Raw genomic sequence first — 22,559 nt, 5'->3', positions numbered from 1 at the left:
CCCCAGAGGGTGTCACCTCTCCCGCTCTCCCCCGGAGCGCGCAGCCCGGGACGCGTCCCGCCCCTCGGCAGCCGCGCGCCCCTCCTCTCCCGGCGCGTCGCGTGGGCGGCGGTCATGGGCGGTGGGCGGTGCTCACGGGCGGTGGGCGGCGCTCAGGACGGTGGGCGGTGGTCACGGGCGGTGGGCGGCGCTCAGGGCGGTGGGCGGTGCTCACGGGCGGTGGGCGGTGCTCGGCTCCTCCCGCAGCTGCCCGCGGAGCCCGAGCCGAGCCCGAGCGGCGCCGGAGCGCAGAGGGGCGCGGACGTGGCGTCCGCGGGGCTCTAGGAGGCTCGCGCGGGGCCTCGGCGCTGAGCTCGCGCGGCCCGGAGCGCTGGTCCCGCCGAGTGGGCGGCGATGAGCGCCGAGGGACCCTTCCCCCCGGCTGCCCCCCGCGGGCGCCCCGGCCGCCTGCTAGTGCCCGCGAGGGTGAGTGCCGGCCCTCCCGGCCGTCTTTTCTGCGCGCGCCCCTCCTCTGCCTGCGCCCCCTTCCCCTCTGCACCCCTTTCTCCCTCCAGGCCCTCCCCTTCCCAGCGCCCCTGTCTCTCCTCCGCGCCCCGTCTTCCCTCCTCGTGCCCCCTCCTCATCCTCCGCCCCCTCCTCACCCGGCGCCCCCTTCCCTCTTGCGTCCCCATCTCCATCTCCCGGGGCGGCTCGTGCGGGCAGGCGGGCGGGCGCAGACCCCCTGACTCTCCGTCCTCCCGGCCCAGCATCCCAGACGGAAACTTGTAGGGTCTGCCTTTCCCCGTCGTGAAGGTGCAGCGGCTCCGTGGCCCGTGGGAACCAGGTTCTCCAGGGTTGGGGGTTCGGGGTTCGCCCCTCCTGTCTCCCTGCAAGCGGCTCCTGGACTCGGGGGCCCCGGCGGGCGTCCTCCTGAGCTCCTCTCCGTCTTGGGGGGGCCTCTGCCCGGTGCTGGGGTCCCCCCCGGCCGAGCGCCCCGCTGCTTAGGGGACAGCTCAGCTCTGGACGCCCAGTTCGTGATACCGATTCGTGCGTGCGTGTCTGTGTGACATCGCTTCTTATCCCTGCCCCAGACGACCCCCCTCCACCCTCTTACTTCTAAATAACTTAACTGTTGGGGGAAAACAGAAATGTGGCTCAGTCAAAAACGAAAAGTTCTTGGAAGCCTTCGCGTCGCCACCCCCAGCATAACCGAGTGTTCTGGAAACAGTTGAGGAACCGCAGCCGAGCCTCCCCGACTGATTGACTAATCCGGCTGGAACCGCCTCCCTTCGGGTTTGTCCCCACAGACTCCCTAAGCCCGGGAGCGACAATAAAAACCGGCGTGTGTCTAGCAGTCCTTTTCAGGATAACCGAGAAATGTTTCGGAGACTATGGGTTGAAGGCTTTTATAAATTCCTGTGTGTCAGGATGCTTCTAAACCAGGGCAGTACTAATGACTGTATGATTTTCTTAAAAAAAAAAAAAAAAAAAAAAGCTTATGTAGAGACAGTTGCTTCTTCCATCAAGTTATACAATTCTGGGGTGTTTCCACAAAATCTTGAAATTAAATTTCATGTGAAGTTCCGTGCTGATTGTGTAAAGTACTTTGTCACGGAGTAGTTTTCTTTAAACCGGGAAGACGTGCTTGGGGTAATCGGAAGTCAACTGCTTAAGAAAGAGAGGCTGGGAGTTCTGTCACTGCCTGGAGTCTTGCGGCCATGCGCTCGCTGGTTAGGAGCTGCGCATCTGCTTGAGGTGTTCTTGCAGCCGTCCTGTGTGTAACCACCGTAATTATAGTGGAAGAACCAAGTGGATTGATGATACTGCATAATTGACCCCGTGGACGAGTTATTGGCAATAACTTAAGTTTTTAAAAAATATGTCAACTGCAGGTTCTCAAATAAGTACTCTCCAGGGTGCTAAATGTTGACTCCATTAAGACGCTAAATTGGGGGCTCAGAAAGGGGTCCATACCCCATTTACTGAGGCTGTAATTAGTGCTTATTTGTAATAAGAACCTTGATTCTAAGATGCATCCTATGTGCCTCATACTGGGTTTGAAACGACTTTCTTGTATGTCATCATTTTTCTAATTAGAAGCACTAAGTTCTCCTTCTTAACTGAAATGATTAAATAACTATGTAAACTCAATGATGTTATGGACAGTTACTGATAAGAAAAGCAGCAAACCTGCATGCTTGTCTAGGTTCCAAGGATTCAAGTGAAAAATTTATGGCCATCAGAGGTCCACAGTGCAAAGATGTTTAGGGCCATTTTCCAGCCAAGGTTCCAGCCATGATTGTGTTCCAGCCAGGAAGTTCTGTCAGCACCAAAGGACAAGTGTTGGAATAGTAACACGGATCCCGTAATAGCAGGAATGGTCCCTCCGGTGTCCTAAGTAATCAGGTGTGCTCAGATGCTGCGTGCTCCAGCCTACAGCAGAGCTCAGATTCTTGCTCATTTATAGCAAATCTGTTAACTGTTCTGTCTACACATGTGTCTTTTAAAACAGGAACATTCATAGCTCACAATCATGGCTGGAACCTTGGCTGGAAAATGGCCCTAAACATCTTTGCACTGTGGACCTCTGATGGCCATAAATTTTTCACTTGAATCCTCGGAGTCTAGACAAGCATGCAGATTTGCTGCTTTTCTTATCAGTAACTGTCCATAACATCATTGAGTTTACATAGTTATTTAATCATTTCAGTTAAGAAGGAGAAGTTAGTGCTTCTAATTAGAAAAATGATGACATACAAGAAAGTCGTTTCAAACCCGTTATATTTCTAGTTGTAAACATTTTTTTTTGAAGTCAGAAAACGACATCTTCTTTATGACTGCTGGTTTGAATCACGAGAATTTGGCCACATTTGAATGTCTCTTGCTCAGGATTGGAACTTCTTTTTCTCTTTCGTTTTAGGTAGCCGTACCCTGTTACATATATTCCCTAAGTTGAGCCAGTTCATATACCTGTGTCCCTGAGTCTCCTGTGTCCCTGTGGTTAAACCCCTGGGTGGAGAACCGCCAGTGCAGTGTGTAAAGGTGTCCTGCTTTCCTGTTCAAACACTGCTGTTGGTTTGTGCTGAACGCAATTTTCTGTTTTTAATTAACATCACTGCTTCAGTCGAGGGGCTGGAAGCCTGGGAGAGCCAGTCATATGTGAGTTCTCACGGAGAGCTTGGCGACTGGAAGGTGAGAGCATGTCAGGTCATTTAAAGTGTGCATCTAGGAATGTCACCGCTTCGTCATCTAGTTAGAGATGTGAGTTATCGCGGGAGCTAAAGGAAACAGGTAACCTCTGGGGAAGGATGTCCGTTTGTTCTAGGCTTTTGTCACGTGTTTCTCATCCTTGCTGACTCATCTTTGATTTCAAGTGTAGAATTTCTGATGATCTCTATGATGTCATAAGCAAGATTCACATATTTTAAGATGGGGAATTACCTGATTTTACCAGGAGATAGGTTTCCTATCTTGGATAGGTTTCCAAGATCCAAGTTTAAAAAGTATGCTTATTTATTGAAAATACCAGATGTAAAAATTGCCGTATTTCACCAAACATGTGTAGAACAGCGACCTTTTATATCTACGTGTCTGTATAGCTACATAAACATAAATGTGGCTTTTTAAATTTCAACGTTAATTTAGTTCCATGTCCCTAGATGTCCCAGGAGACACCCTTAAGAAGGGTGACAAGAGGGCAGCACTGATGTGAGTTCGGTCAAGGGAGTGAGTGGCAGACGGAGACGTTGAGCTGCTTTATCGCTGGGTGGAGGGAGGGAGCTCGTGTCAGTGAGTTTATAGCCCGGTTCCCTCTCTGTCACACGGGTACCCCAGCTGCAGAATTATGAGAGCAGCTCACCTGCCACCACAGGAAGCAGGTGGCGTCGGGCACGTGAGGTCCGTCTCTGTACCCCAGGCCCCCGCGCTGTCCTTCTCGGAGCAGACACTCGCTCTGAGGCACGTGGACACGGGTGATGGGTGGCCGCTGCAGGCGGGACGCGGACGGGGAACCGTGTGTCCCCTGCCTCCCCCTCGCCCACAGAACCTGTGGTCTGGGTTCTGAGTCACTTCTGACCTGATTCCGACATCCTCAGAAACTCGCTAATTAGAATCTACCTGTATTTTCTGCAATGTACCAAGGCAGGTTCAAGAAATGCTTTTGGGGGAAAAGTGCATGTGAATTTCGTGGAAAAAAGTATTTGTGTTTAGACTGGCGTGTGCTTTTCCTTAGTATCAGCTGGTCACTGCATGTTGTCATTCAGATTGTACCTTTGGAGAGCTTTGGGCTTGTTTTCAGGGAACACTGGATGTCAGTTTCCCCCAGGCCACCGAGGTCCCCACTCATCCTGCGCTGAGCAGCGGAGGCTCGGCGCCCTGGACGCCCGCCCTCCGGCCTCCCCGCGGCCTCACCTCCTTCCTCTCTTGCGTTTCATCTTCAAGGCTGTTGAAAAAGTGTGGCGAATGTTATGCTGTTGTGATTTCTCAGTTGAAATTGTTGGTGAGACAGTTTCTGTTTTCTACGGAGGCTGTAGTTTTACATCCATAAATATTGTTAACTAGCTATGTTTTAATTAAGCAAGGAAGTAGGACTTTTAAAAAGTGAATGTGCCCCTTAGCTTGCTTAGCGGACCGCTCAGCAGGCCCTGTTGGAAACAGTTAGAAAAGGCCAGTTACGTGTGGGCGCCGAGCTGCCCTGCCGTGGAGCCCTGGCACCGGCGATGACCTTGTGAGAGTTTCCAGAGCGGCTGAGTCTCAGCGCTTTGCACTCAACACTGTCTGCAGGTTATTTACAGTCACACTTATTATTCTGAGTGAATAAAGCTGACTCTAAACTGTTGACATTTGACAGCAATTCTAGTTTTGATAGGCACCAAAATTCATTTGAAATTTGGATGAATACCATTGCACTATGGCTCTGAATTGTACTATTATAAATACGATCATATAAGTGGTAAGGTTCAGTATTGTAAATCTCATGGTGTTATTAGCATTCATACTATTTTATTTCTCGTGCTGATTTTAGTTGAAGGCTGACTCCCCTCCCCTTCCAGTGAGTGGTAATTGCATTTAAGCGTTGAGTAAAAGAGAAGTAACCGTAATTATTTGTATTTTAATTGAAGTAGTTTGAATGACAAATCATTGTAAGAATCCAATTCCATTTCTAGAATGAATGTGAGTGCTCTCAGCAGGTGTATATTTTATTGTCTGTTTTATGAATTAATATCAGTAAGAATATAACCACATGGATGCACCCAGATTCTACATTAGGACATTTTTGTTCATTGAGCTAGTGTTTAGGAGAATAATCTGTATTTATAAAGTGTGACATAACTGCCAATTATTCCTATCAGGAATTACAACATTTTCTATTGACAATAAATGTCACATTTGACAATGTTCGCACACATTTTGCATGACACGACTTTCAGAAACTAAGTGCGGTGGCCGTTGGGTCTTCTTTAAAGGGAGACCAGCTTCCCTTGCTAAGTCAGAATCCAAGAGGTGGAAGGGGAGCTGAACCCACCTCCCTGACTCTTTCCCTCCGAGTGTGTTGCCCAGGGAGCTGTCCCTTCGTGGTCCCTGCCCCCAGCTGACCATCTTCACCTCTGTCCCTGCAACACTTAGGCCACCGTGTCCCCAGACCTGCTGCCCCTCTGGCTTCATCTCCAAGGGGTTTGAGCTGCTGACGGCTCACCTGGCACGCCTCCCTCCCCGACCCTCTGCTTTTCCTCCTTCCGTCTCCGGCTCTTTGGGGACCTGGTCCTCTGCTCTGCCTTTCAGAGTGCGGTGTACAGACCTTCTGCTGTAGGTTCTTTTCTCGCTGTATGTTTCCAGGTGGCCTCACCCGCGTCTGGTTAACCCACTGATGCCCAACACGGTGAGCCCCGCTTGGCTGTTCAGTTAACACTTCCAAGATCCTCCGCCTAATCTTAATCCCGAAACCCCGCTCTCTCTCTGTGTTTATATGTCAGACAGCGGCAGCACCACCCAGCCAGCTCATGTCTCTGTCTGATGTGCTCGTGCCCTTGAGGCCGCCTCAGGGCCTTTGCTCACGCTCTCGTCTCTCCCTGGACGTTGACCGCGTCCCTGGCCTCTGTCCCAGCCTCCATCAGCCCTGCTCATTCCCAGTCACAGCCGCGCCCCTTCTCTCCTGCTTTCAGAACCCACATTTGTCTGGGTATCTGGTGCCCGTATGTTTTATGGGCCTCATCCCACCCTCAGGTGTAAATATGGACCAATCTAAGTCAATGATTGCCTTTGGAAATGGCATGATTGCAGCTTTGCCAGTGAGGCTGCTTGTGAGTGAGGGGGGAAGTTCCCCTTTCTTTCAGAAAGAGACGCAAGACTGGGTGAATAAATTACACGCCTGGTACGTAACAGCTGATACGCACTGTTGAATCATAAGTATTTATCTGAATTAATGGTATGCCATGCTGTAAGAGGGAGGAAGTTCTGTTTCTGGCTTTTGTACTGAGAATTTATATTTATGATTAGCTATTTTGTAAATTTATTTATTTATTTATTTATTTTAGGCTGCATTGGGTCTTCGTTGCTGCACGTGGGCTTCTCATTGCGGTGGCTTCTCTTGTTGCAGAGCACAGGTTCTAGGCGTGCGGGCTTCAGTAGTTGTGGCACGGGGGCTCAGTAGTTGTGGCTTGTGGGCACTAGAGCGCAGGCTCAGTAGTTGTGGCGCACAGGCTTAGTTGCCCCGCGGCATGTGGCGTCTTCCTGGACCAGGGCTCGAACCCGTGTCCCCTGCATTGGCAGGTGGATTCTTAACCACTGCGCCACCAGGGAAGCCCTGATTAGCTATTTCGGGTTTGAATAAAATTGTGCCTTTATATTTTTATAATAGCTGCATTTTGATATCAATTTTACAAATCAGCATAACTGTTAATGGTAAAATATACCATATTCTCTTCTCATCTCTATCCTGCTGAATATTATCCTTAATGATTTCTCTTCAGATAATTATACTTTACCAAATGGCTCCATTAGTTGACTCTTCACATTATAATTATCTTAAGTTTTTGTTATGTGCTGAGGAGTATGAAATTACTCCTCATCTGTAAACCTGGGGACACTCGGACCCCGTGAGGCGGCAGCGGTGCTTTGGGGAAGGTGTGTGGGCTCGGCGTAGGCAGTGCACGTCCTGTCGTCTTGGTGATAGATCCAAGCTGTCATGGCTTGTGTGACAAGGTAGACAAGTAGCAGCTTCTGCATTTGTGGCATTAGAAACGCCAGAGGTTTCACTGCCTTCCTGCCGGGGAGGGCAGCCAGGAGAAGTGGCGCCAAGCTGGCCTTTTTCACAGCCTTGAGGCTTTTCCTGAAGGGGTCAGGACTTTATGAAGGTAAAATTAAATGTCATTTGGAAAAGTGCTTTGTGGTTACAGATGTGTACATACCTGCACCTGCGTGCACACCATTTATGCGTGTACATCATTAACAGAGCAAAGTCTGAGCACCTGTTAGGAGCTGTGTTGGGAGCTGAGAGGACAAAGCAGGACAGAAGGGGTCCAGACACAAGGTGCATGCCGGCGAGCACCCCCCAGCTCCCCCCACCCATGACCACTAGAGGAGGTAGATTCTGGAAGCGCAGGCTTTGGGGCGGGGCAGGGGGGCACGAGTGGCGGGCGACAGGTGCTTCCTTCCTGCCCCGAGTGGTGACTGCTGCTTGTCACTGGGGGTACGGCTGTGGCTGTGTGCACAGGAAAAGAGTGACACACGGAAAACATGATCGCAGATGTTTATGGCTGTTGTGAGGGAGAGAGACACGACCTTCAGAGAATATTGTGTGTGTTAATCATAAGTGCTCAGCTTGGCGTCTCGGGAGGCTGCCTGAACCATCAGCTGCCCGGTTGTACCCTGGCTCTGTGACCCCAGAGTCTGGGGCCTGGATGCTTTCAGGTGGCTCTGTGTGACGGTGAGCAGGTACCAACTTCTCTGTGACTCACCTGTAAGGTCGGGAGAAAAATAGGGAGGATACTCATATCTCTAGAATAATGACTATCATTTAATTCTTTTTTTTGAGGGGGATTAATAACAAAAGATCCAGGTGGGATATAATTGATTACAAACAGGAGACAGTGTGTGCATGCATGTGTGTGTGTGTGTATGTTATAGCACATTTGGAAAAATCATTTGCTCTTATTAGTTATCTATATTATACATATTAGTGTATATAAGTCATTCCTAATCTCCCAATTCATCCCAACACCACCACCACCCTGCCTCCGCTTTCCCTCCTTGGTGTCCGTATGTTTGTTCTCTATATTTGTGTCTCTATTTCTGCCTTGCAAACTGGTTCATCTGTACCATGTTTCTAGATTCCACAAATATGCGTTAATATACGATATTTGTTTTTCTCTTTCTGACTTACTTCACTCAGTATGACAGTCTATAGGTCCATCCACATCTCTACAAATAACTCAATTTCGTTTCTTTTTATGGCTGAGTAACATTCCATTGCGTATATGTACCACATCTTCTTTATCCATTTGTCTGTCGATGGGCACTTAGGTTGCTTCCATGACCTGGCTGTTATAAATAGTGCTGCAATCAACATTGGAGTGCATGTGTCTTTTTGAATTACGGTTTTCTCTGGGTATATGCCCAGTAGTGGGATTGCTGAGTCATATGGTAATTCTATTTTTAGCTTTTTAAGGAACCTCCATACTGTTCTCCATAGTGGCTGTATCAATTTACATTCCCACCAACACTGCAAGAGGGTTCCCTTTTCTCCACACCCTCTCCAGCATTTACTGTTAGTAGATTTTTTGATGATGGTCATTCTGAACAGTGTGAGGTGATACCTCATTGTAGTTTTGATTTGCATTTCTTTAATAATTAATGATGTTGAGCAGCTTTTCATGTGCCTCTTGGCCATCTGTATGTCTTCTTTGGAGAGATGTCTATTTAGGTCTTCTGCCCATTTTTTGATTGGGTTGTTTGTTTTGTTTAATATTGAGCTGCATGAGCTGTTTATATATTTTAGAGATTAATCCTTTGTCCATTGATTCATTTGCAAATATTTTCTCCCATTCTGAGAGTTGTCTTTTCATCTTGTTTATAGTTTCCTTTGCTGTGCAAAAGCTTTTAAGTTTCATTAGGTCCCATTTGTTTATTTTTGTTTCTATTTCATTCCTCTAGGAGGTGGGTCAAAAAAGATCTTGCTGTGATTTATGTCAAAGAGTGTTCTTCCTATGTTTTCCTCAAAGAGTTTTATAGTGTCTGGTCTTACTTTTAGGTGTTTAATCCATTTTGAGTTTATTTTTGTGTATGGTGCTAGGGAGTGTTCTAATTTCATTCTTTTACATGTAGCTGTCCAGTTTTTCCAGCACCACTTATTGAAGAGGCTGTCTTTTCTCCATTGTATATCCTTGCCTCCTTTGTCATAGATTAGTTGACCATAGGTGCGTGGGTTAATCTCTGGGCTTTCTATCGTGTTCCATTGATCTATGTTCCTGTTTTTGTGCCAGTACCATATTGTCTTGATTACTGTAGCTTTGTAGTAGAGTCTGAAGTCAGGGAGTCTGATTCCTCCAGCTCCATTTTTTTGCCTCAAGACTGCTTTGGCTATTCGGGGTCTTTTGTGTCTCCATACAAATTTTAAGATGATTTGTTCTAGCTCCGTAAAAAATGCCATTGGTAATTTGATAGGGATTGCATTGAATCTGTAGATTGCTTTGGGTAGTATACTCATTTTCACAATGTTGATTCTCCCAATCCAAGAACATGGTATATCTCTCCATCTGTTGGTATCATCTTTAATTTCTTTCATCAGTGTCTTATAGTTTTCTGCATACAGATCTTTTGTCTCCCTAGGTAGGTTTATTCCTAGGTATTTTATTCTTTTTGTTGCAATGGTAAATGGGAGTGTTTCCATAATTTCTCTTTCAGATTTTTCATCATTAGTGTATAGGAATGCAAGAGATTTCTGTGCATTAATTTTGTATCCTGCAACTTTACCAAATTCATTGATTAGCTCTAGTAGTTTTCTGGTGGCATCTTTAGGATTCTCTATGTATAGTATCATGTTATCTGCAAACAGTGACAGTTTTACTTCTTCTTTTCAGTTTATATTCCTTTTATTTCTTTTTCTTCTTCCAAAGAAGAAGCACTACCTGACAGCACTATTTACATAGTTTTTTGCAAAACTATGTTGAATAGGAGTGGCAAGAGTGGACATCCTTGTCTTGTTCCTGATCTTAGAGGAAATGGTTTCAGTTTTTCACCACTGAGAATGATGTTTTCTGTGGGTTTGTCGTGTATGGCCTTTATTATGTTGAGGTAGGTTCCCTCTATGCCCACTTTCTGGAGGATTTTTATCATAAATGGGTTTTGAATTCTGTCAAAAGCTTTTTCTGCATCTATTGAGACGATCATATGGTTTTTATTCTTCAATTTGTTAGTATGGTTTATCACACTGAATGATATGCATATATTGAAGAATTCTTGCATTCCTGGGATAAATCCCACTTTATCATGGTGTATGATCCTTTTAATGTGTTGTTGGATTCTGTTTGCTAGTATTTTATTGAGGATTTTTGCATCTATATTCATCAGTGATATTGGTCTGTAATTTTCTTTTTTTGTAGTATCTTTGTCTGGTTTTGGTATCAGGGTGATGGTGGTCTCGTAGAATGAGTTTGGGAGTGTTCCTTCCTCTGCAATTTTTTGGAAGAGTTTGAGAAGGATGGGTGTTAGCTGTTCTCTAAATGTTTGATAGAATTCACCTGTGAAGACATCTGGTCCTGGACTTTTGCTTTTAATCACAGTTTCAGTTTCATTACTTGTGATTGGTCTGTTCATATTTTCTATTTCTTCCTGGTTCAGTCTTGGAAAGTTACACCTTTCTAAGAATTTGTCCATTTCTTCCAGGTTGTCCATTTTACTGGCATAGAGTTGCTTGTAGTAGTGTCTTAAGATCCTTTGTATTTCTGCAATGTCTGTTGTAACTTCTCCTTTTTTATTTTTAATTCTATTAATTTGAGTCCTCTCCGTCTTTTTCTTGGTGAGTCTGGCTAAAGGTTTATCAATTTTGTTTATCTTCTCAAAGAACCAGCTTTTAGTTTCACTGATATTTGCTCTTGTTTTGTTTCTATTTCATTTATTTCTGCTCTGATCTTTATGTTTTCTTTCCTTCTACTAACTTTGGGTTTTGTTTGTTCTTCTTTCTCTAGTTCCTTTAGGTGTAAGGTTAGATTGTTTATTTGAGATTTTTCTTGTTTCTTGAGGTAGGATTGCATTACTATAAACTTCCCTCTTAGAACTGCTTTTGCTGCATCCCATAGGTTTTGGATCATCATGTTTTCATTGTCATTTGTCTCTAGGTATTTTTTGATTTCCTCTTTGATTTCTTCAGTGATCTCTTGGTTATTTAGTAATGTACTGTTTAGCCTCCATGTGTTTGTGTTTTTTATGTTTTTTTCCTGTAATTGATTTCTAATCTCATAATGTTGTGTTTGGAAAAGCCGCTTGATATGATTTCAGTTTTCTTAAATTTACCAAGGCTAGATTTGTGACCCAAGATATGATCTATCCTGGAGAATGTTCCATGTGCACTTGAGAAGAAAGTGTAATCTGCTCTTTTCAGATGAAATATCCTATAAATATCAATTAAATATATCTGGTCTATTGTGTCATTTAAAGCTTGTGTTTCCTTATTAATTTTCTGGTTGGATGATCTGTCCATTGGTGTAATTGAGGTGTTAAAGTCCCCCACTATTATTGTGTTACTGTCGATTTCCTCTTTTATAGCTGTTAGCATTTACCTTATGTATTGAGGTGCTCCTATGTTGCGTGCATATATATTTATAATTGTTATATCCTCTTCTTGGATTGATCCCTTGATCATTATGTAGTGTCCTTCTTTGTCTCTTGTAACATTCTTTATTTTAAAGTCTATTTTATGTGATATGAGTATTGCTACTCCAGCTTTCTTTTGATTTCCATTTTCATGGAATATCTTTTTCCATCCCCTCACTTTCAGTCTGTGTGTGTCCCTAGGTCTGAAGTGGGTCTCTTGTAGACAGCATATACATGGGTCTTCTTTTTGTATCCATTTAGAGAGACTGTGTCTTTTGGTTGGAGCATTTAATCCGTTCACATTTAAGGTAGTTTTCAATATGTTTGTTCCTATTACCATTTTCTTAATTGTTTGGGGTTTGTTTTTGTAGGTCCTTTTCTTCTCTTGTGTTTCCTACTTAGAAAAGTTCCTTTAGCATTTGTTATAGAGCTGGTTTGGTGGTGCTGAATTCTCTTAGCTTTTGCTTGTCTGTAAAGCTTTTGCTTTCTCCATCAAATCTGAATGAGGTCCTTGCTAGGTAGAGTAATCTTAGTTACAAGTTCTTCTCCTTCATCACTTTAAATATATTGTCCCAATCCTTCTGGCTTGTAGAGTTTCTGCTGAAAAATCAGCTGTTAACATTATGGGAGTTCCCTTGTATGTTATTTGTCGTTTGTCCCTTGTTGCTTTTAATAATTTTTCTTTGTCTTTAATTTTTGTCAGTTTGATTACTATGTGTCTTGGTGTGTTTCTCCTTGGGTTTATCCTGCCTGAGACTCTCTGTGCTTCCTGGACTTGGGTGGCTGTTTCCTTTCCCATGTTAGGGAAATTTTTGACTATAATCTCTTCAAATATTTTCTTGGGTCCTTTCTCTCTCTCTTCTCCTTCTGGGACCCCTATAATGCGAATGTTGTTGTGTTTAATGTTGTCCCAGAGGTCTCTTAGGCTGTCTTCATTTCTTTTCTTTCTCTTTCCTTTATTCTGTTCCACTGCAGTGAATTCCACCATTCTGTCTTCCAGGTCCCTTATCTGTTCTTCTGCCTCAGTTATTCTGCTATTGATTCCATCTAGTGTATTTTTCATTTCAGTTATTGTATTGTTCATCTCTGTTTGTTTGTTCTTTAATTCTTCTAGGTGTTTGTTCTTTAATTCTTCTAGGTCTTTGTTAAACATTTCTTGCATATTCTCCATCTTTGCCTCCATTCTTTTTCCGAGGTCCTGGATCATCTTCACTATCATTATTCTGAGTTCTTTTTCTGGAAGGTTGCCTATCTCCACTTCATTTAGTTGTTTTTCTGGGGTTTTATCTTGTTCCTTTCTCTGGTACATAGCTCTCTGCCTTTTCATTTTGTCTATCTTTCTGTGAATGTGGTTTTTGTTCCACAGGCTGCAGGATTGTAGTTCTTCTTGCTTCTGCTGTCTGCCCTCTGGTGGATGAGGCTATCTAAGAGGCTTGTGCAAGCTTCCTGATGGGAGGGACTGGTGGTGGGTAGAGCTGGGTGTTGCTCTGGTGGGCAGAGCTCAGTAAAACTTTAATCCACTTGTCTGCTGATGGGTGGGGCTGGGTTCCCTCCCTGTTGGTTGTTTGGCCTGAGGTGACCCAGCACTGGAGCCTACCTGGCTCTTTAGTGGGGCTAATGGTGGAGTCTGGGAGGGCTCACGCCAAGGAGTACTTCCCAGAACTTCTGCTGCCAGTGTCCTTGTCCTCATGGTGAGCCACAGCCACCCCCCTGCCTCTGCAGGAGACCCTCCAACACTAGCAGGTCGGTCTGGTTCAGTGTCCTATGGGGTCACTGCTCCTTCCCCTGGGTCCCGATGTGCACACTACTTTGTGTGTGCCCTCCAAGAGTGGAGTCTCTGTTTCCCCCAGTCCTGTCGAAGCCCTGCAATCAAATCCTGCTAGCCTTCAAAGTCTGATTCTCTAGGAATTCCTCCTCCTGTTGCCAGACCCCCAGGTTGGGAAGCCTGACGTGGGGCTCAGAACCTTCACTCCGGTGGGTCGACCTCTGTTGTATTAAGTGTTCTTCAGTTTGTGAGTCACCTACCTAGGGGTCATGGGAAATGATTTTATCGTGATTGCGCCCCTCCTACCATCTCATTGCGGCTTCTCCTTTGTCCTTGGATGTGGATATCTTTTTTGGTGAGTTCCATTGTCTTCTTGTCGATGATTGTTCAGCATTTAGTTGCTATTCTGGTGCTCTCCTCAATTAATTCTTGAAGACTAAAGTTTTTAAATATTTTTCCTTTTCCCTCAGAACTGTATTTCTAAGTATCTTTGTTTCAGCTTACTGAAAAATTCAAATTCAGACAAACATTTTCAAATTTCAGTTTGAAATTATAAGATCAGTTTAATAAATTTGGAATGGATTTTTTTGGAGAGTTTCCTTTATTATTATATATTAAATATCTATTTGTAAATAAAATATTTTTGTTGTTTAACTTTTACTCTCCATCTCATTGCAGTGATAACTGGTGAATACATAATGCAAGATTTGGATGTAAAATGTGGCATATTTTTAAATTCTGCAAAGAAGTGACATGTTAGTGAAGCTGGGCTGACTGAAGCTTTGTGAATTTCCTGTAATCACTTGAGAGAAAAACTCTAAAGCCACTTATCTGAGTTGGTGTTTAGGATTTGAAATACAGTGGGAACCAGGATTTACAGCTAAAATTTCTTGTGATTGAAATCAGTGGCATTTTAAAAAGAAATTGGTCCATTTAAAATCCAGAGAGATTTAAAAAATTAATTTGAGCTTGCAAAATGTTTTAATTTTAACTTTAAGATGCAATATAAGTAAAATGTATTTTATATTTTGATGTTAATATAGTTAATAAGGTCAAACATTCTAAATTGACATTCAGGATTCTGGAAGAATATTCACCTAAAACCATTGTATTTCTCTAAGGTTTAAGAAATTAAAATCTGAATCTGAAATTGCTAATAACAAAAGATAATAAAAGATGAATAATGACATGATCACTCACATACTCTTCCTCTGTATATAAAATAGATTTGTTCTAACTACCAAAATGAAATAGGAAGAAGTAACTAATGATATAAATGGGAAGTACAATGCTTAGATAAGATTTAATCACATTTAAAAAATTAATTTCTAGGGGCTTCCCTGGTGGCGCAGTGGTTGAGAGTCTGCCTGCCAATGCAGGGGACACGGGTTCGAGCCCTGGTCTGGGAAGATCCCACATGCCGCAGAGCAACAAAGCCCGTGAGCCACAACTACTGAGCCTGCGCGTCTGGAGCCTGTGCTCCGCAACAAGAGAGGTCGCGACAGCGAGAGGCCCGCGCACCGCGATGAAGAGTGGCCCCCGCTCGCCGCAACTAGAGAAAGCCCTCGCACAGAAACGAAGACCCAACACAGCCAAAAATAAATAAATAAGTAAATTAATTATTAAAAAAAAAAAAAAATTAATTTCTAAATTGGATAAAGTAGTTTAACTATTAATTTGATATGAGCACATATAGCGTGGTATGTTATATTAAGTAGCAGAATACTTAATAGAATGAAGAGGGAAAAGCTGGTAGCTAAGAAAGAGTGGAAGTAAAATTGAAAAGCTTTCCTGTCAGGACAAGATACACAACCTTGGCTGCATCTAAGAGTGATGTACCTTGTATGTTCTCTTCCTGATGTAGGTGGGGACCAGCCCAAATCTTTGAAACTCTAAGTGCTTTGTGCATTAAAATTATTTCCTTCCTACGCTTTCTCAAATTCCATTGTGACCTATAGGTTCTTGTCACTTTTATCAGGTGGAATCAAAATGCTTTTAGATTTGTAATTTCCATTTTCACAGGTGGGAAGGAGGAGGGGCAGGTTTGAGAGGGGTCTGCTCAGCGGGTTCTGGAATAAGGAGCCCAGTCCTGGGGAAAATGAGAAACAGTGGCTCAGCTGGGAGAGCCCCCACGGGGCGGGCACGCAGTGGTGTCACCATGTTGGCTGTGAAAGCCTCAGGCTGTGCTTGGGTTGGAGGGAGGAGGGGAGGACTGAGGTGACGGGGGATGAAGCTGGACACCAGAAGCAGGGTCACGAGGCCCCGCGTGGCAAGCATGTGGACGAGGCTGCATTGAGCCCCCTCTCCGGTCCTTCCTTGTGGGATTCTGGCTCTTTCTATTACCTCCTTTGGTTTAAATACATTTGTTTCACATTTTGGCATTTGTGTGAATGGTAGCATAATATTCCTGCCTCAGTGTGGAAAGTGTGTAAAACATTGAACAGCCTAAGAAAGAGTGTGACCTGGACATATGTGTATGCCTAGCTTTTCATACACGTCTTCTGGCCTTTTTTCACTATGTATCCTATTAGCTAAAACCATCCTTTAGATGCACTTTTTGTCCTGCATTTAAAATTTTCTCACTATAAAAATGATAATTTTCACACTTTTTAGACACGTTTGTCAGTATTGTTGAATCTCTGCTCAGTATTCTATTGTATCAGCAGAGAGGCTTTGCAGCTATTCCCATAAGAAGGGATTTAATGATGAATGTCTGTTTTTGTGTGTGGAAATCAGCACCAGCCCTTCCAGATCCTTCTTGCTGGCTCACTTATCTTTGGCTAAGCTGACTGTGTTCCTTAGGAATCCTTGTTAGCACTTAAGTTTACTCACAGTTTATAATCCCATGAGGAGAAAATTCCAGATTTCTAAATCCCACAAGGCTCGCCAGTTCTCAAGCTGTTTGTTCTCATTTGTCAGAAATGCATCAATAAATTATGTTTTCAGGTTGGGCTTGTGTGGTTCACTTTCTGATTCTGACATCTCACCACTGACTGTGGAGGGAAGAAGACAGTGGGATGGTGCTTTCCAAGGTGCTGACGGAAGAAGAAACATTGTTAGTCCCGCCTTTTATACCCAGTGCAACTGCTCATCAAAGCTGAAGGTGCAATAGAAGCAGGTCCAGGTGGACGAGAGGGGAGAGAATAGGTTCCTGGAAGGAGACCCTCGAGGCCACAGGAGATGGAAACCCATCGGCTCCAACCCACTCGTGCCCTGCTGTTGACATGATGTGTGCTCTCTTGTTTTCTGACTTCAAAAGTCAGACTTAGGACTGCTTTTTCTACAAGCTCTTCCCACATCTTGTGGTTTTCTCTGTGCTCTTCCTTTGTTATCGCAGGCATTCCTTCTGGGATCCCTGTTCTTCCTGAAGAACATCCCTAGAGGTTTCAGTGGTGAGGGTCTATTTAGGACTAAAATTGCTCATTTTACCACACTCTCTTCCTGAAAAAGTTACAGAGTTCTGGTTTATTTTTCATTGGTATTCTGAAGGTGTTATTTCCTCTGACTCTCACTGTTGCTGTTCAGAACTCGGCCATCAGTGGACTTGTCATTCTGGTCGGGTGACTGTTTACACTCTGTGTCTGAAAGACCTTTTCTTCTTCATAGTCTTCAGTGTCGTGGTGTTGTCTGCGTTAGTTACGAGCAGTCCTCAAGCATTTTCTCTGAGAATTCTGCCCCTCCCCGCAGTGCCTGTTCTCTTTGTGGGGAATTCCACCTGCATGTGATGGGATCTGAAGTATCCTCCCTGTCTGCGGCCTCTCTGCTTGTCCGTGGAGGTGGGCACTCAGGTCTTCCCTCCAGAGCACCTGGCTTGCTGCCTCCCCGCCAGCAGGAGTCCTGGGGCGGGATCCCCTCACAGGCACCTTTCTCAGGTGCCCTGTTGTCTGGGATGTTCAGAGAGCTGTGCTGGGGTCCCAGGCTCATGCTACCCACCCTCCTTCCTTCACCCCTCACCTCACAGCCCTCAGACCCCTACCTCACACCAAGCCCTGTCTGCCTGCTCTCACTCCTCCCACCCCTCACAGGTGTACCTGGACCCCTGGGTGGGTGTCTGCTTCTAGAAGGGACTGAACCAGCACACTGTCTTTTTTTCCCACTTCTCTGTCTCTCTGTGCTGCATTCCATGTAATGTCTTTAGTTTTACTTTCCTGGTCATCAAAACTGGTTGGTTTTGATAATTTTTTATTCTGTCGTTTCACTTACAGTAACTTCTTTTATATGTTTAAATCTATAAATGTACTAATTTTATATTCTGCAATTAATAATTTTAACATCTGTAACCTTTGATTGCCTGATTCTGCAGTTTGCTAATTTTGCTTAACTCCTGGGGTATTACTTATTTTCTTGTGTTTTTAATAATTTCTCTTTGTGTTTCTTGGAAATCTGATGGTGAGCATTCTTTGAGGAATATATTCCTTTAAACTTTGTCTCTGAGGGTTCTAAGATTTGGAAAGGCTTTTATAATGTAGAAGCCATAAGGAAAATGCAGACAAATCAGACTACGAAGAAATGTTTTTTAATCTTGTAGGAAAAAATAGATAAATTAGAAAATGAACAAATTCAAAAGAATGAAATAGAAAATTATTTCTGATACAAATTGGTAGTTGAAGAGCTATATTTTTAATTTAAAAAGACCTTGTGAAATTGCAAAAAAAAAAAACCTAAGAGAAAAAAATGTACACAGGATTTAAACTTGCCTTTAAACGAAAAGAATTATAACTAGTCATAAATATATGAAAAGATACATGCTGTCCCAGCCAAAACTGTGGGAGGATCATAGATTCTGTGGGACTTTTTTTTATATTGATGATCGTGTTGTCTGCAAATAAGGATACTATTATTTCTTCCTTCAGAATCTGTACTCCAGTATTTATTTATTTTGTCCTAGTACAGTGTGTGGGACACAGGTACAGTAGTGAACAGAAGTTGCCTTGTTTCTGATCTTTAGGAAAAAGGCTTCGGTTACTCATCATTAACTATGTTAATATAGGTTTTTTGTAGATGCTTTTTTCAGGTTGAGGAAAATCCTATCATCTCTTGGTTTATTGAGATTTTTATCAGAAGTGGATGTTGAATTTTATGGAAAGTCTTTTTCATCTGTTGAGATGGCATTATGCTTTTTAGGCTGTTGATCTAGTGAATTACATTAATGATTTTGAAAGTTGAGCCAACCTTACATTCTAGGAATGAATTCTACTTGGTCACTATCTTATCCTTTCATATATCACTACATTCAATTTGCTAAGATTTTGTCAGTGTATATTTGTGCCTGTGTTCATGATGGGTATTGGTTTGTATTCTGTTCATATAACACCATTTGTTTTTTTTTTTTTTTTTGGGTTTTGGTATCCGGGTATCAGTGTAATCCTGACCTCAAAAATGAGTTAGGAAGTGTTTTTCTTCTACAATTTCATAAACTTTCTGTGGTTTTATATTATTTTTCTGTTGAGTAGAATTCATATGGAATCCATATGAGCCTGGGGTTTTATTTGTGGGATGCTTTCTGACTGCAAATTAAATTTCTATAAAAGATAAAGCACTATTCAGGTTATCTGTTTCTTCTTGGATAAATTTTGGTAGTTTGTGTCTTTTAAGAAATTTATCCTTTTATCTAAGTTATGAAATTCTTTGCAATAAAGTTGTTTGCAGTATTTCTTTTATTTATTTATTTATTTATTTATTTATTTATTTATTTATTTATGGCTGTGTTGGGTCTTCGTTTCTGTGCGAGGGCTTTCTCTAGTTGTGGCAAGCGGGGACCACTCTTCATCGCGGTGCGCGGGCCTCTCACCATCGCGGCCTCTCTTACTGCGGAGCACAGGCTCCAGACGCGCAGGCTCAGTAGCTGTGGCTCACGGGCCCAGCTGCTCCGTGGCATGTGGGATCTTCCCAGACCAGGGCCCGAACCCGTGTCCCCTGCATTGGCAGGCAGACTCTCAACAACTGCGCCACCAGGGAAGCCCTGCAGTATTTCTTTATTAATGTTTTTGAAGTCTGTAGGTTCTGTAGTGCTGTTCCCTCTCTCACTTATAATACTGGTGATTTGTGACTTCTCTGTTTTTAATTGATCAGTCTCTCCAGTGTGCTATCAATTTTAATGTTCTTGACAAGGACACAGTTTTAATTCCATTTTGTTTTTAACTTCACTGACTTGGTTCTTCTTATTTTCTTCCTAGAACACGATTTTGGGCTTCCTTTGCTTATTTTTTCTTGGTTCTTAAGGTGGAATCTTAGACTGTTGATTTGAGACATTTCTTGGCTTGTATTATAAGCTTTTAATCCTACACATTTGCAAGTAACCGCTATTTTAATTGCTTCCCACAGGTTTTTACATTTTGTGTTTTTATGTTTTACAAGAGTCAAGAGAGCAGGTCTGAGACTTCTGGTCCCTAGAAAGGTCTTCTTGCAAGAGAATCAGACCCCTGCTGGCCCCTGGGGATTTGCATTTCAGGGTGTCGCTACCCTTTTCTTGCTAATAAGGGTAACTCACTGTTCCTGGGCTCCTTGTCCAAACAGCATGACTTCTGTTGAGCACTTGCTCTCCTTCTGGGAATCTGGAATTTTGGTGTGTGGCAGGCAGAGGCTGCCTATGTGACCTGCCCCCATAGGAACCTTGGGCTCCGTTCTCCAATGTGCTCCGCGTGCAGACGGGTCACATGAGGGCTGCATCTCCTTCGCTGGGGAAGGGAGCGTGCCGTGAGCCCCTCGGGAGGGTGAGAGCATGCGGGGGTCCTCTGCACTGTACCTGTGTGTCCCTGGGACCCAGCTGTGCATCCTCCCAGCCCCGTCGTGACACTTCTTAGCCGTGAACATGACTACATCAATACTTACGGTGAACCTCCCAACAAGGGCGGTCCTTGGGGATGCAACACGTGTGCATTCAGCCAGAATATTTTCTAATTTGCTTCTTGATTATTTCAGTGACTTACTGGTTTACAAGGAAATATGTAGTTTACTTTCCAAATATTTGAGGACTTCTATATACTTATTTTTAGCTTAATTCTGTTGTGAGTGGAGACATACTTTTGTCCACCCTTTGTCAGTCCTTTTATATTTGTAGAGATTTGTTTTAGGGTCCAGAATATCGTTTATCTTAGTGAGCACTCCATGTGCACTTGAAAAAATATATATTCTGCTGCTGTTTGTTGATGATTCTGTAAATGTCAAATAGATGAAGTTATTTGATAGTGCAGTTCATAGGTTCTGTTTCTTTTTCTGTTTGTTCTAGTACTTATTCATCTCTGGAAATAATTCTTATTCTGAAGTCTACTTCTTTGATATTAATGTATATACTCCAATTTCTATTAGTATTTGTATTATATATAATTCCAAATTTTTCACTTTATTAAATGAAAATTACAAAATGAAATCCATTCGTTATATTTAAAGTGGCCTCCTGTAGATATGATAGAGTTGAATCTGGTATCATCTTTATTCAGTCTGATAATCTCTGCTTTTTAATTGGAGTGTTTAGACATTTTGCATATGATGTAATTTTTTATATGGTTTAGTTTAAATTTATCATCTTGCCAATTTTCCATTTGTCCCATCTGTACATTGTTCTCCTTTCCCCAAATTTTCTTGCCTTCTTTTTGATTAAATGAGTGTTTCATGGTTTTACTCTGCTCCATTATTGGATTATTAAGTATACCTTTTTTCTGTATTGCTTGTTCAGTGCACATCTTTAACTTCTCAGTAGGTACCTTTACGTGATGTTGTGCCGTTTGGGGTACGGCGTCAGCATCTTAACAAGTCTACTTACGCTTCTCACCCCTCTTTCCTTTTGCTTCTATATTTTTAGGAACCACACAGTATATTATTTCTCATCCTTTAACAGTTCTTGCAGTGCTGGTTGGTTGCCATTAAATTCTCTCAGCTTTTGTCTTTCTGAAAATGTCTTTATATTATTTTGCCTATGTATTTGAAAGGTATTTTTGCTGAGTATAGAATTCTGGGTTGAAAGTTTTCATTTCGTTTTTTCATTAATTTAAAAGTGTCTTCTGATTTGCTTAAAATGCTCTTAACTTTGTTCATCTGTATCTAATCTTTTTCTTCTTCTTCTTTAGATACGTTCAGGGATTTCTCTTTACCTTTGGTATTCAGGACTCTCTTGCATATAGGCTTGGTATTTTTGGGGGGGGGGTGGGAGATGATCCTTATTGGGACTTTCTAGGCTTTTGGGTATGTGGCTTATCTTTTATTAATTCTATGAGATTTCCATCATTAACTTCTTAGATATTCCTCTGCCTCTTTCTTTTTGAACTCTACTCTTTCTGGAACTATAATTACATGATGTTACACAGTTGGATATTTTCCCATAGCTTGTGCATGCCCTATTCTGTTTCCTTCATTCTTTTTTTTTTTTTTTTTTTTTTTGTCTTTCAGTGTGTGTAATTCTGACCTGTCCTCAAGGTCACCGACTCTGTCCTTACTTACCTGTGTTCATTTGACAGATAAGCCCTTTGAAGGGATTCTTCATCTGTGATGTTATGTGTTTCTCTCTTGCATTCCCTTTTGTCTTTTATTTTACATTTCCCACTTTTTGCTGAAATTCTCCATCTATTTGACAAAGAAATCATAACAAAGAAGGTACTCTGGGCTCTCATTTTGTGGGGCCATTGTCTCATGTCTTTATTTTAACAAAAGACAGAAACAAAAACAAAACTGAGCCCAAATCTAAAGCTAATCTCTTCCAACTTCTTGACTCTTACATTTTAGTGACTCTGCACAGAGAGTGTGTGGAGCACACGTAGGACAGTCACTTGGGTCCTGGTGCACACGTGCACATGCAGAAAATCTACTCTCTAAATCGTAGGCTCTGAAAATTCTCCACGGGTGATGTCAGATACATCTAAGATCTCATATATAATAGGCTCTAAAAATTGATAAATTAATCAGTAAGCAAATAAAACCCAAAACAAACCCCAAACAACCTCTTCTACACATGCACACACTCTTACAGTTTTATTGTTGACAAAAATACACAATTTAAAAAAAATAATGAAAT

General features: G+C 42.8%; 1 protein-coding gene across 3 annotated transcripts in view; it reads left to right on the top strand.

Moving 5' to 3' along the window:
- Nucleotides 1-293: 293 nt before the first annotated feature.
- Nucleotides 294-22,559, top strand: part of SNTG2 (syntrophin gamma 2) — a 205,310-nt gene continuing 183,044 nt past the window's right edge. For all 3 annotated transcript variants that reach the window (XM_057557764.1, XM_057557763.1, XM_057557762.1), the window contains exon 1: nt 294-465. In XM_057557764.1, coding sequence (XP_057413747.1) covers nt 394-465 — 72 coding nt within the window. In that variant the 5' untranslated portion in view covers nt 294-393. The remainder of the gene's footprint in view (nt 466-22,559) is intronic.

Source organism: Balaenoptera acutorostrata, chromosome 12, assembly GCF_949987535.1.
Source record: "Balaenoptera acutorostrata chromosome 12, mBalAcu1.1, whole genome shotgun sequence".
Taxonomy (NCBI): Eukaryota; Metazoa; Chordata; class Mammalia; order Artiodactyla; family Balaenopteridae; genus Balaenoptera; species Balaenoptera acutorostrata.
This window is presented reverse-complemented; position numbering and strand designations above follow the sequence as displayed.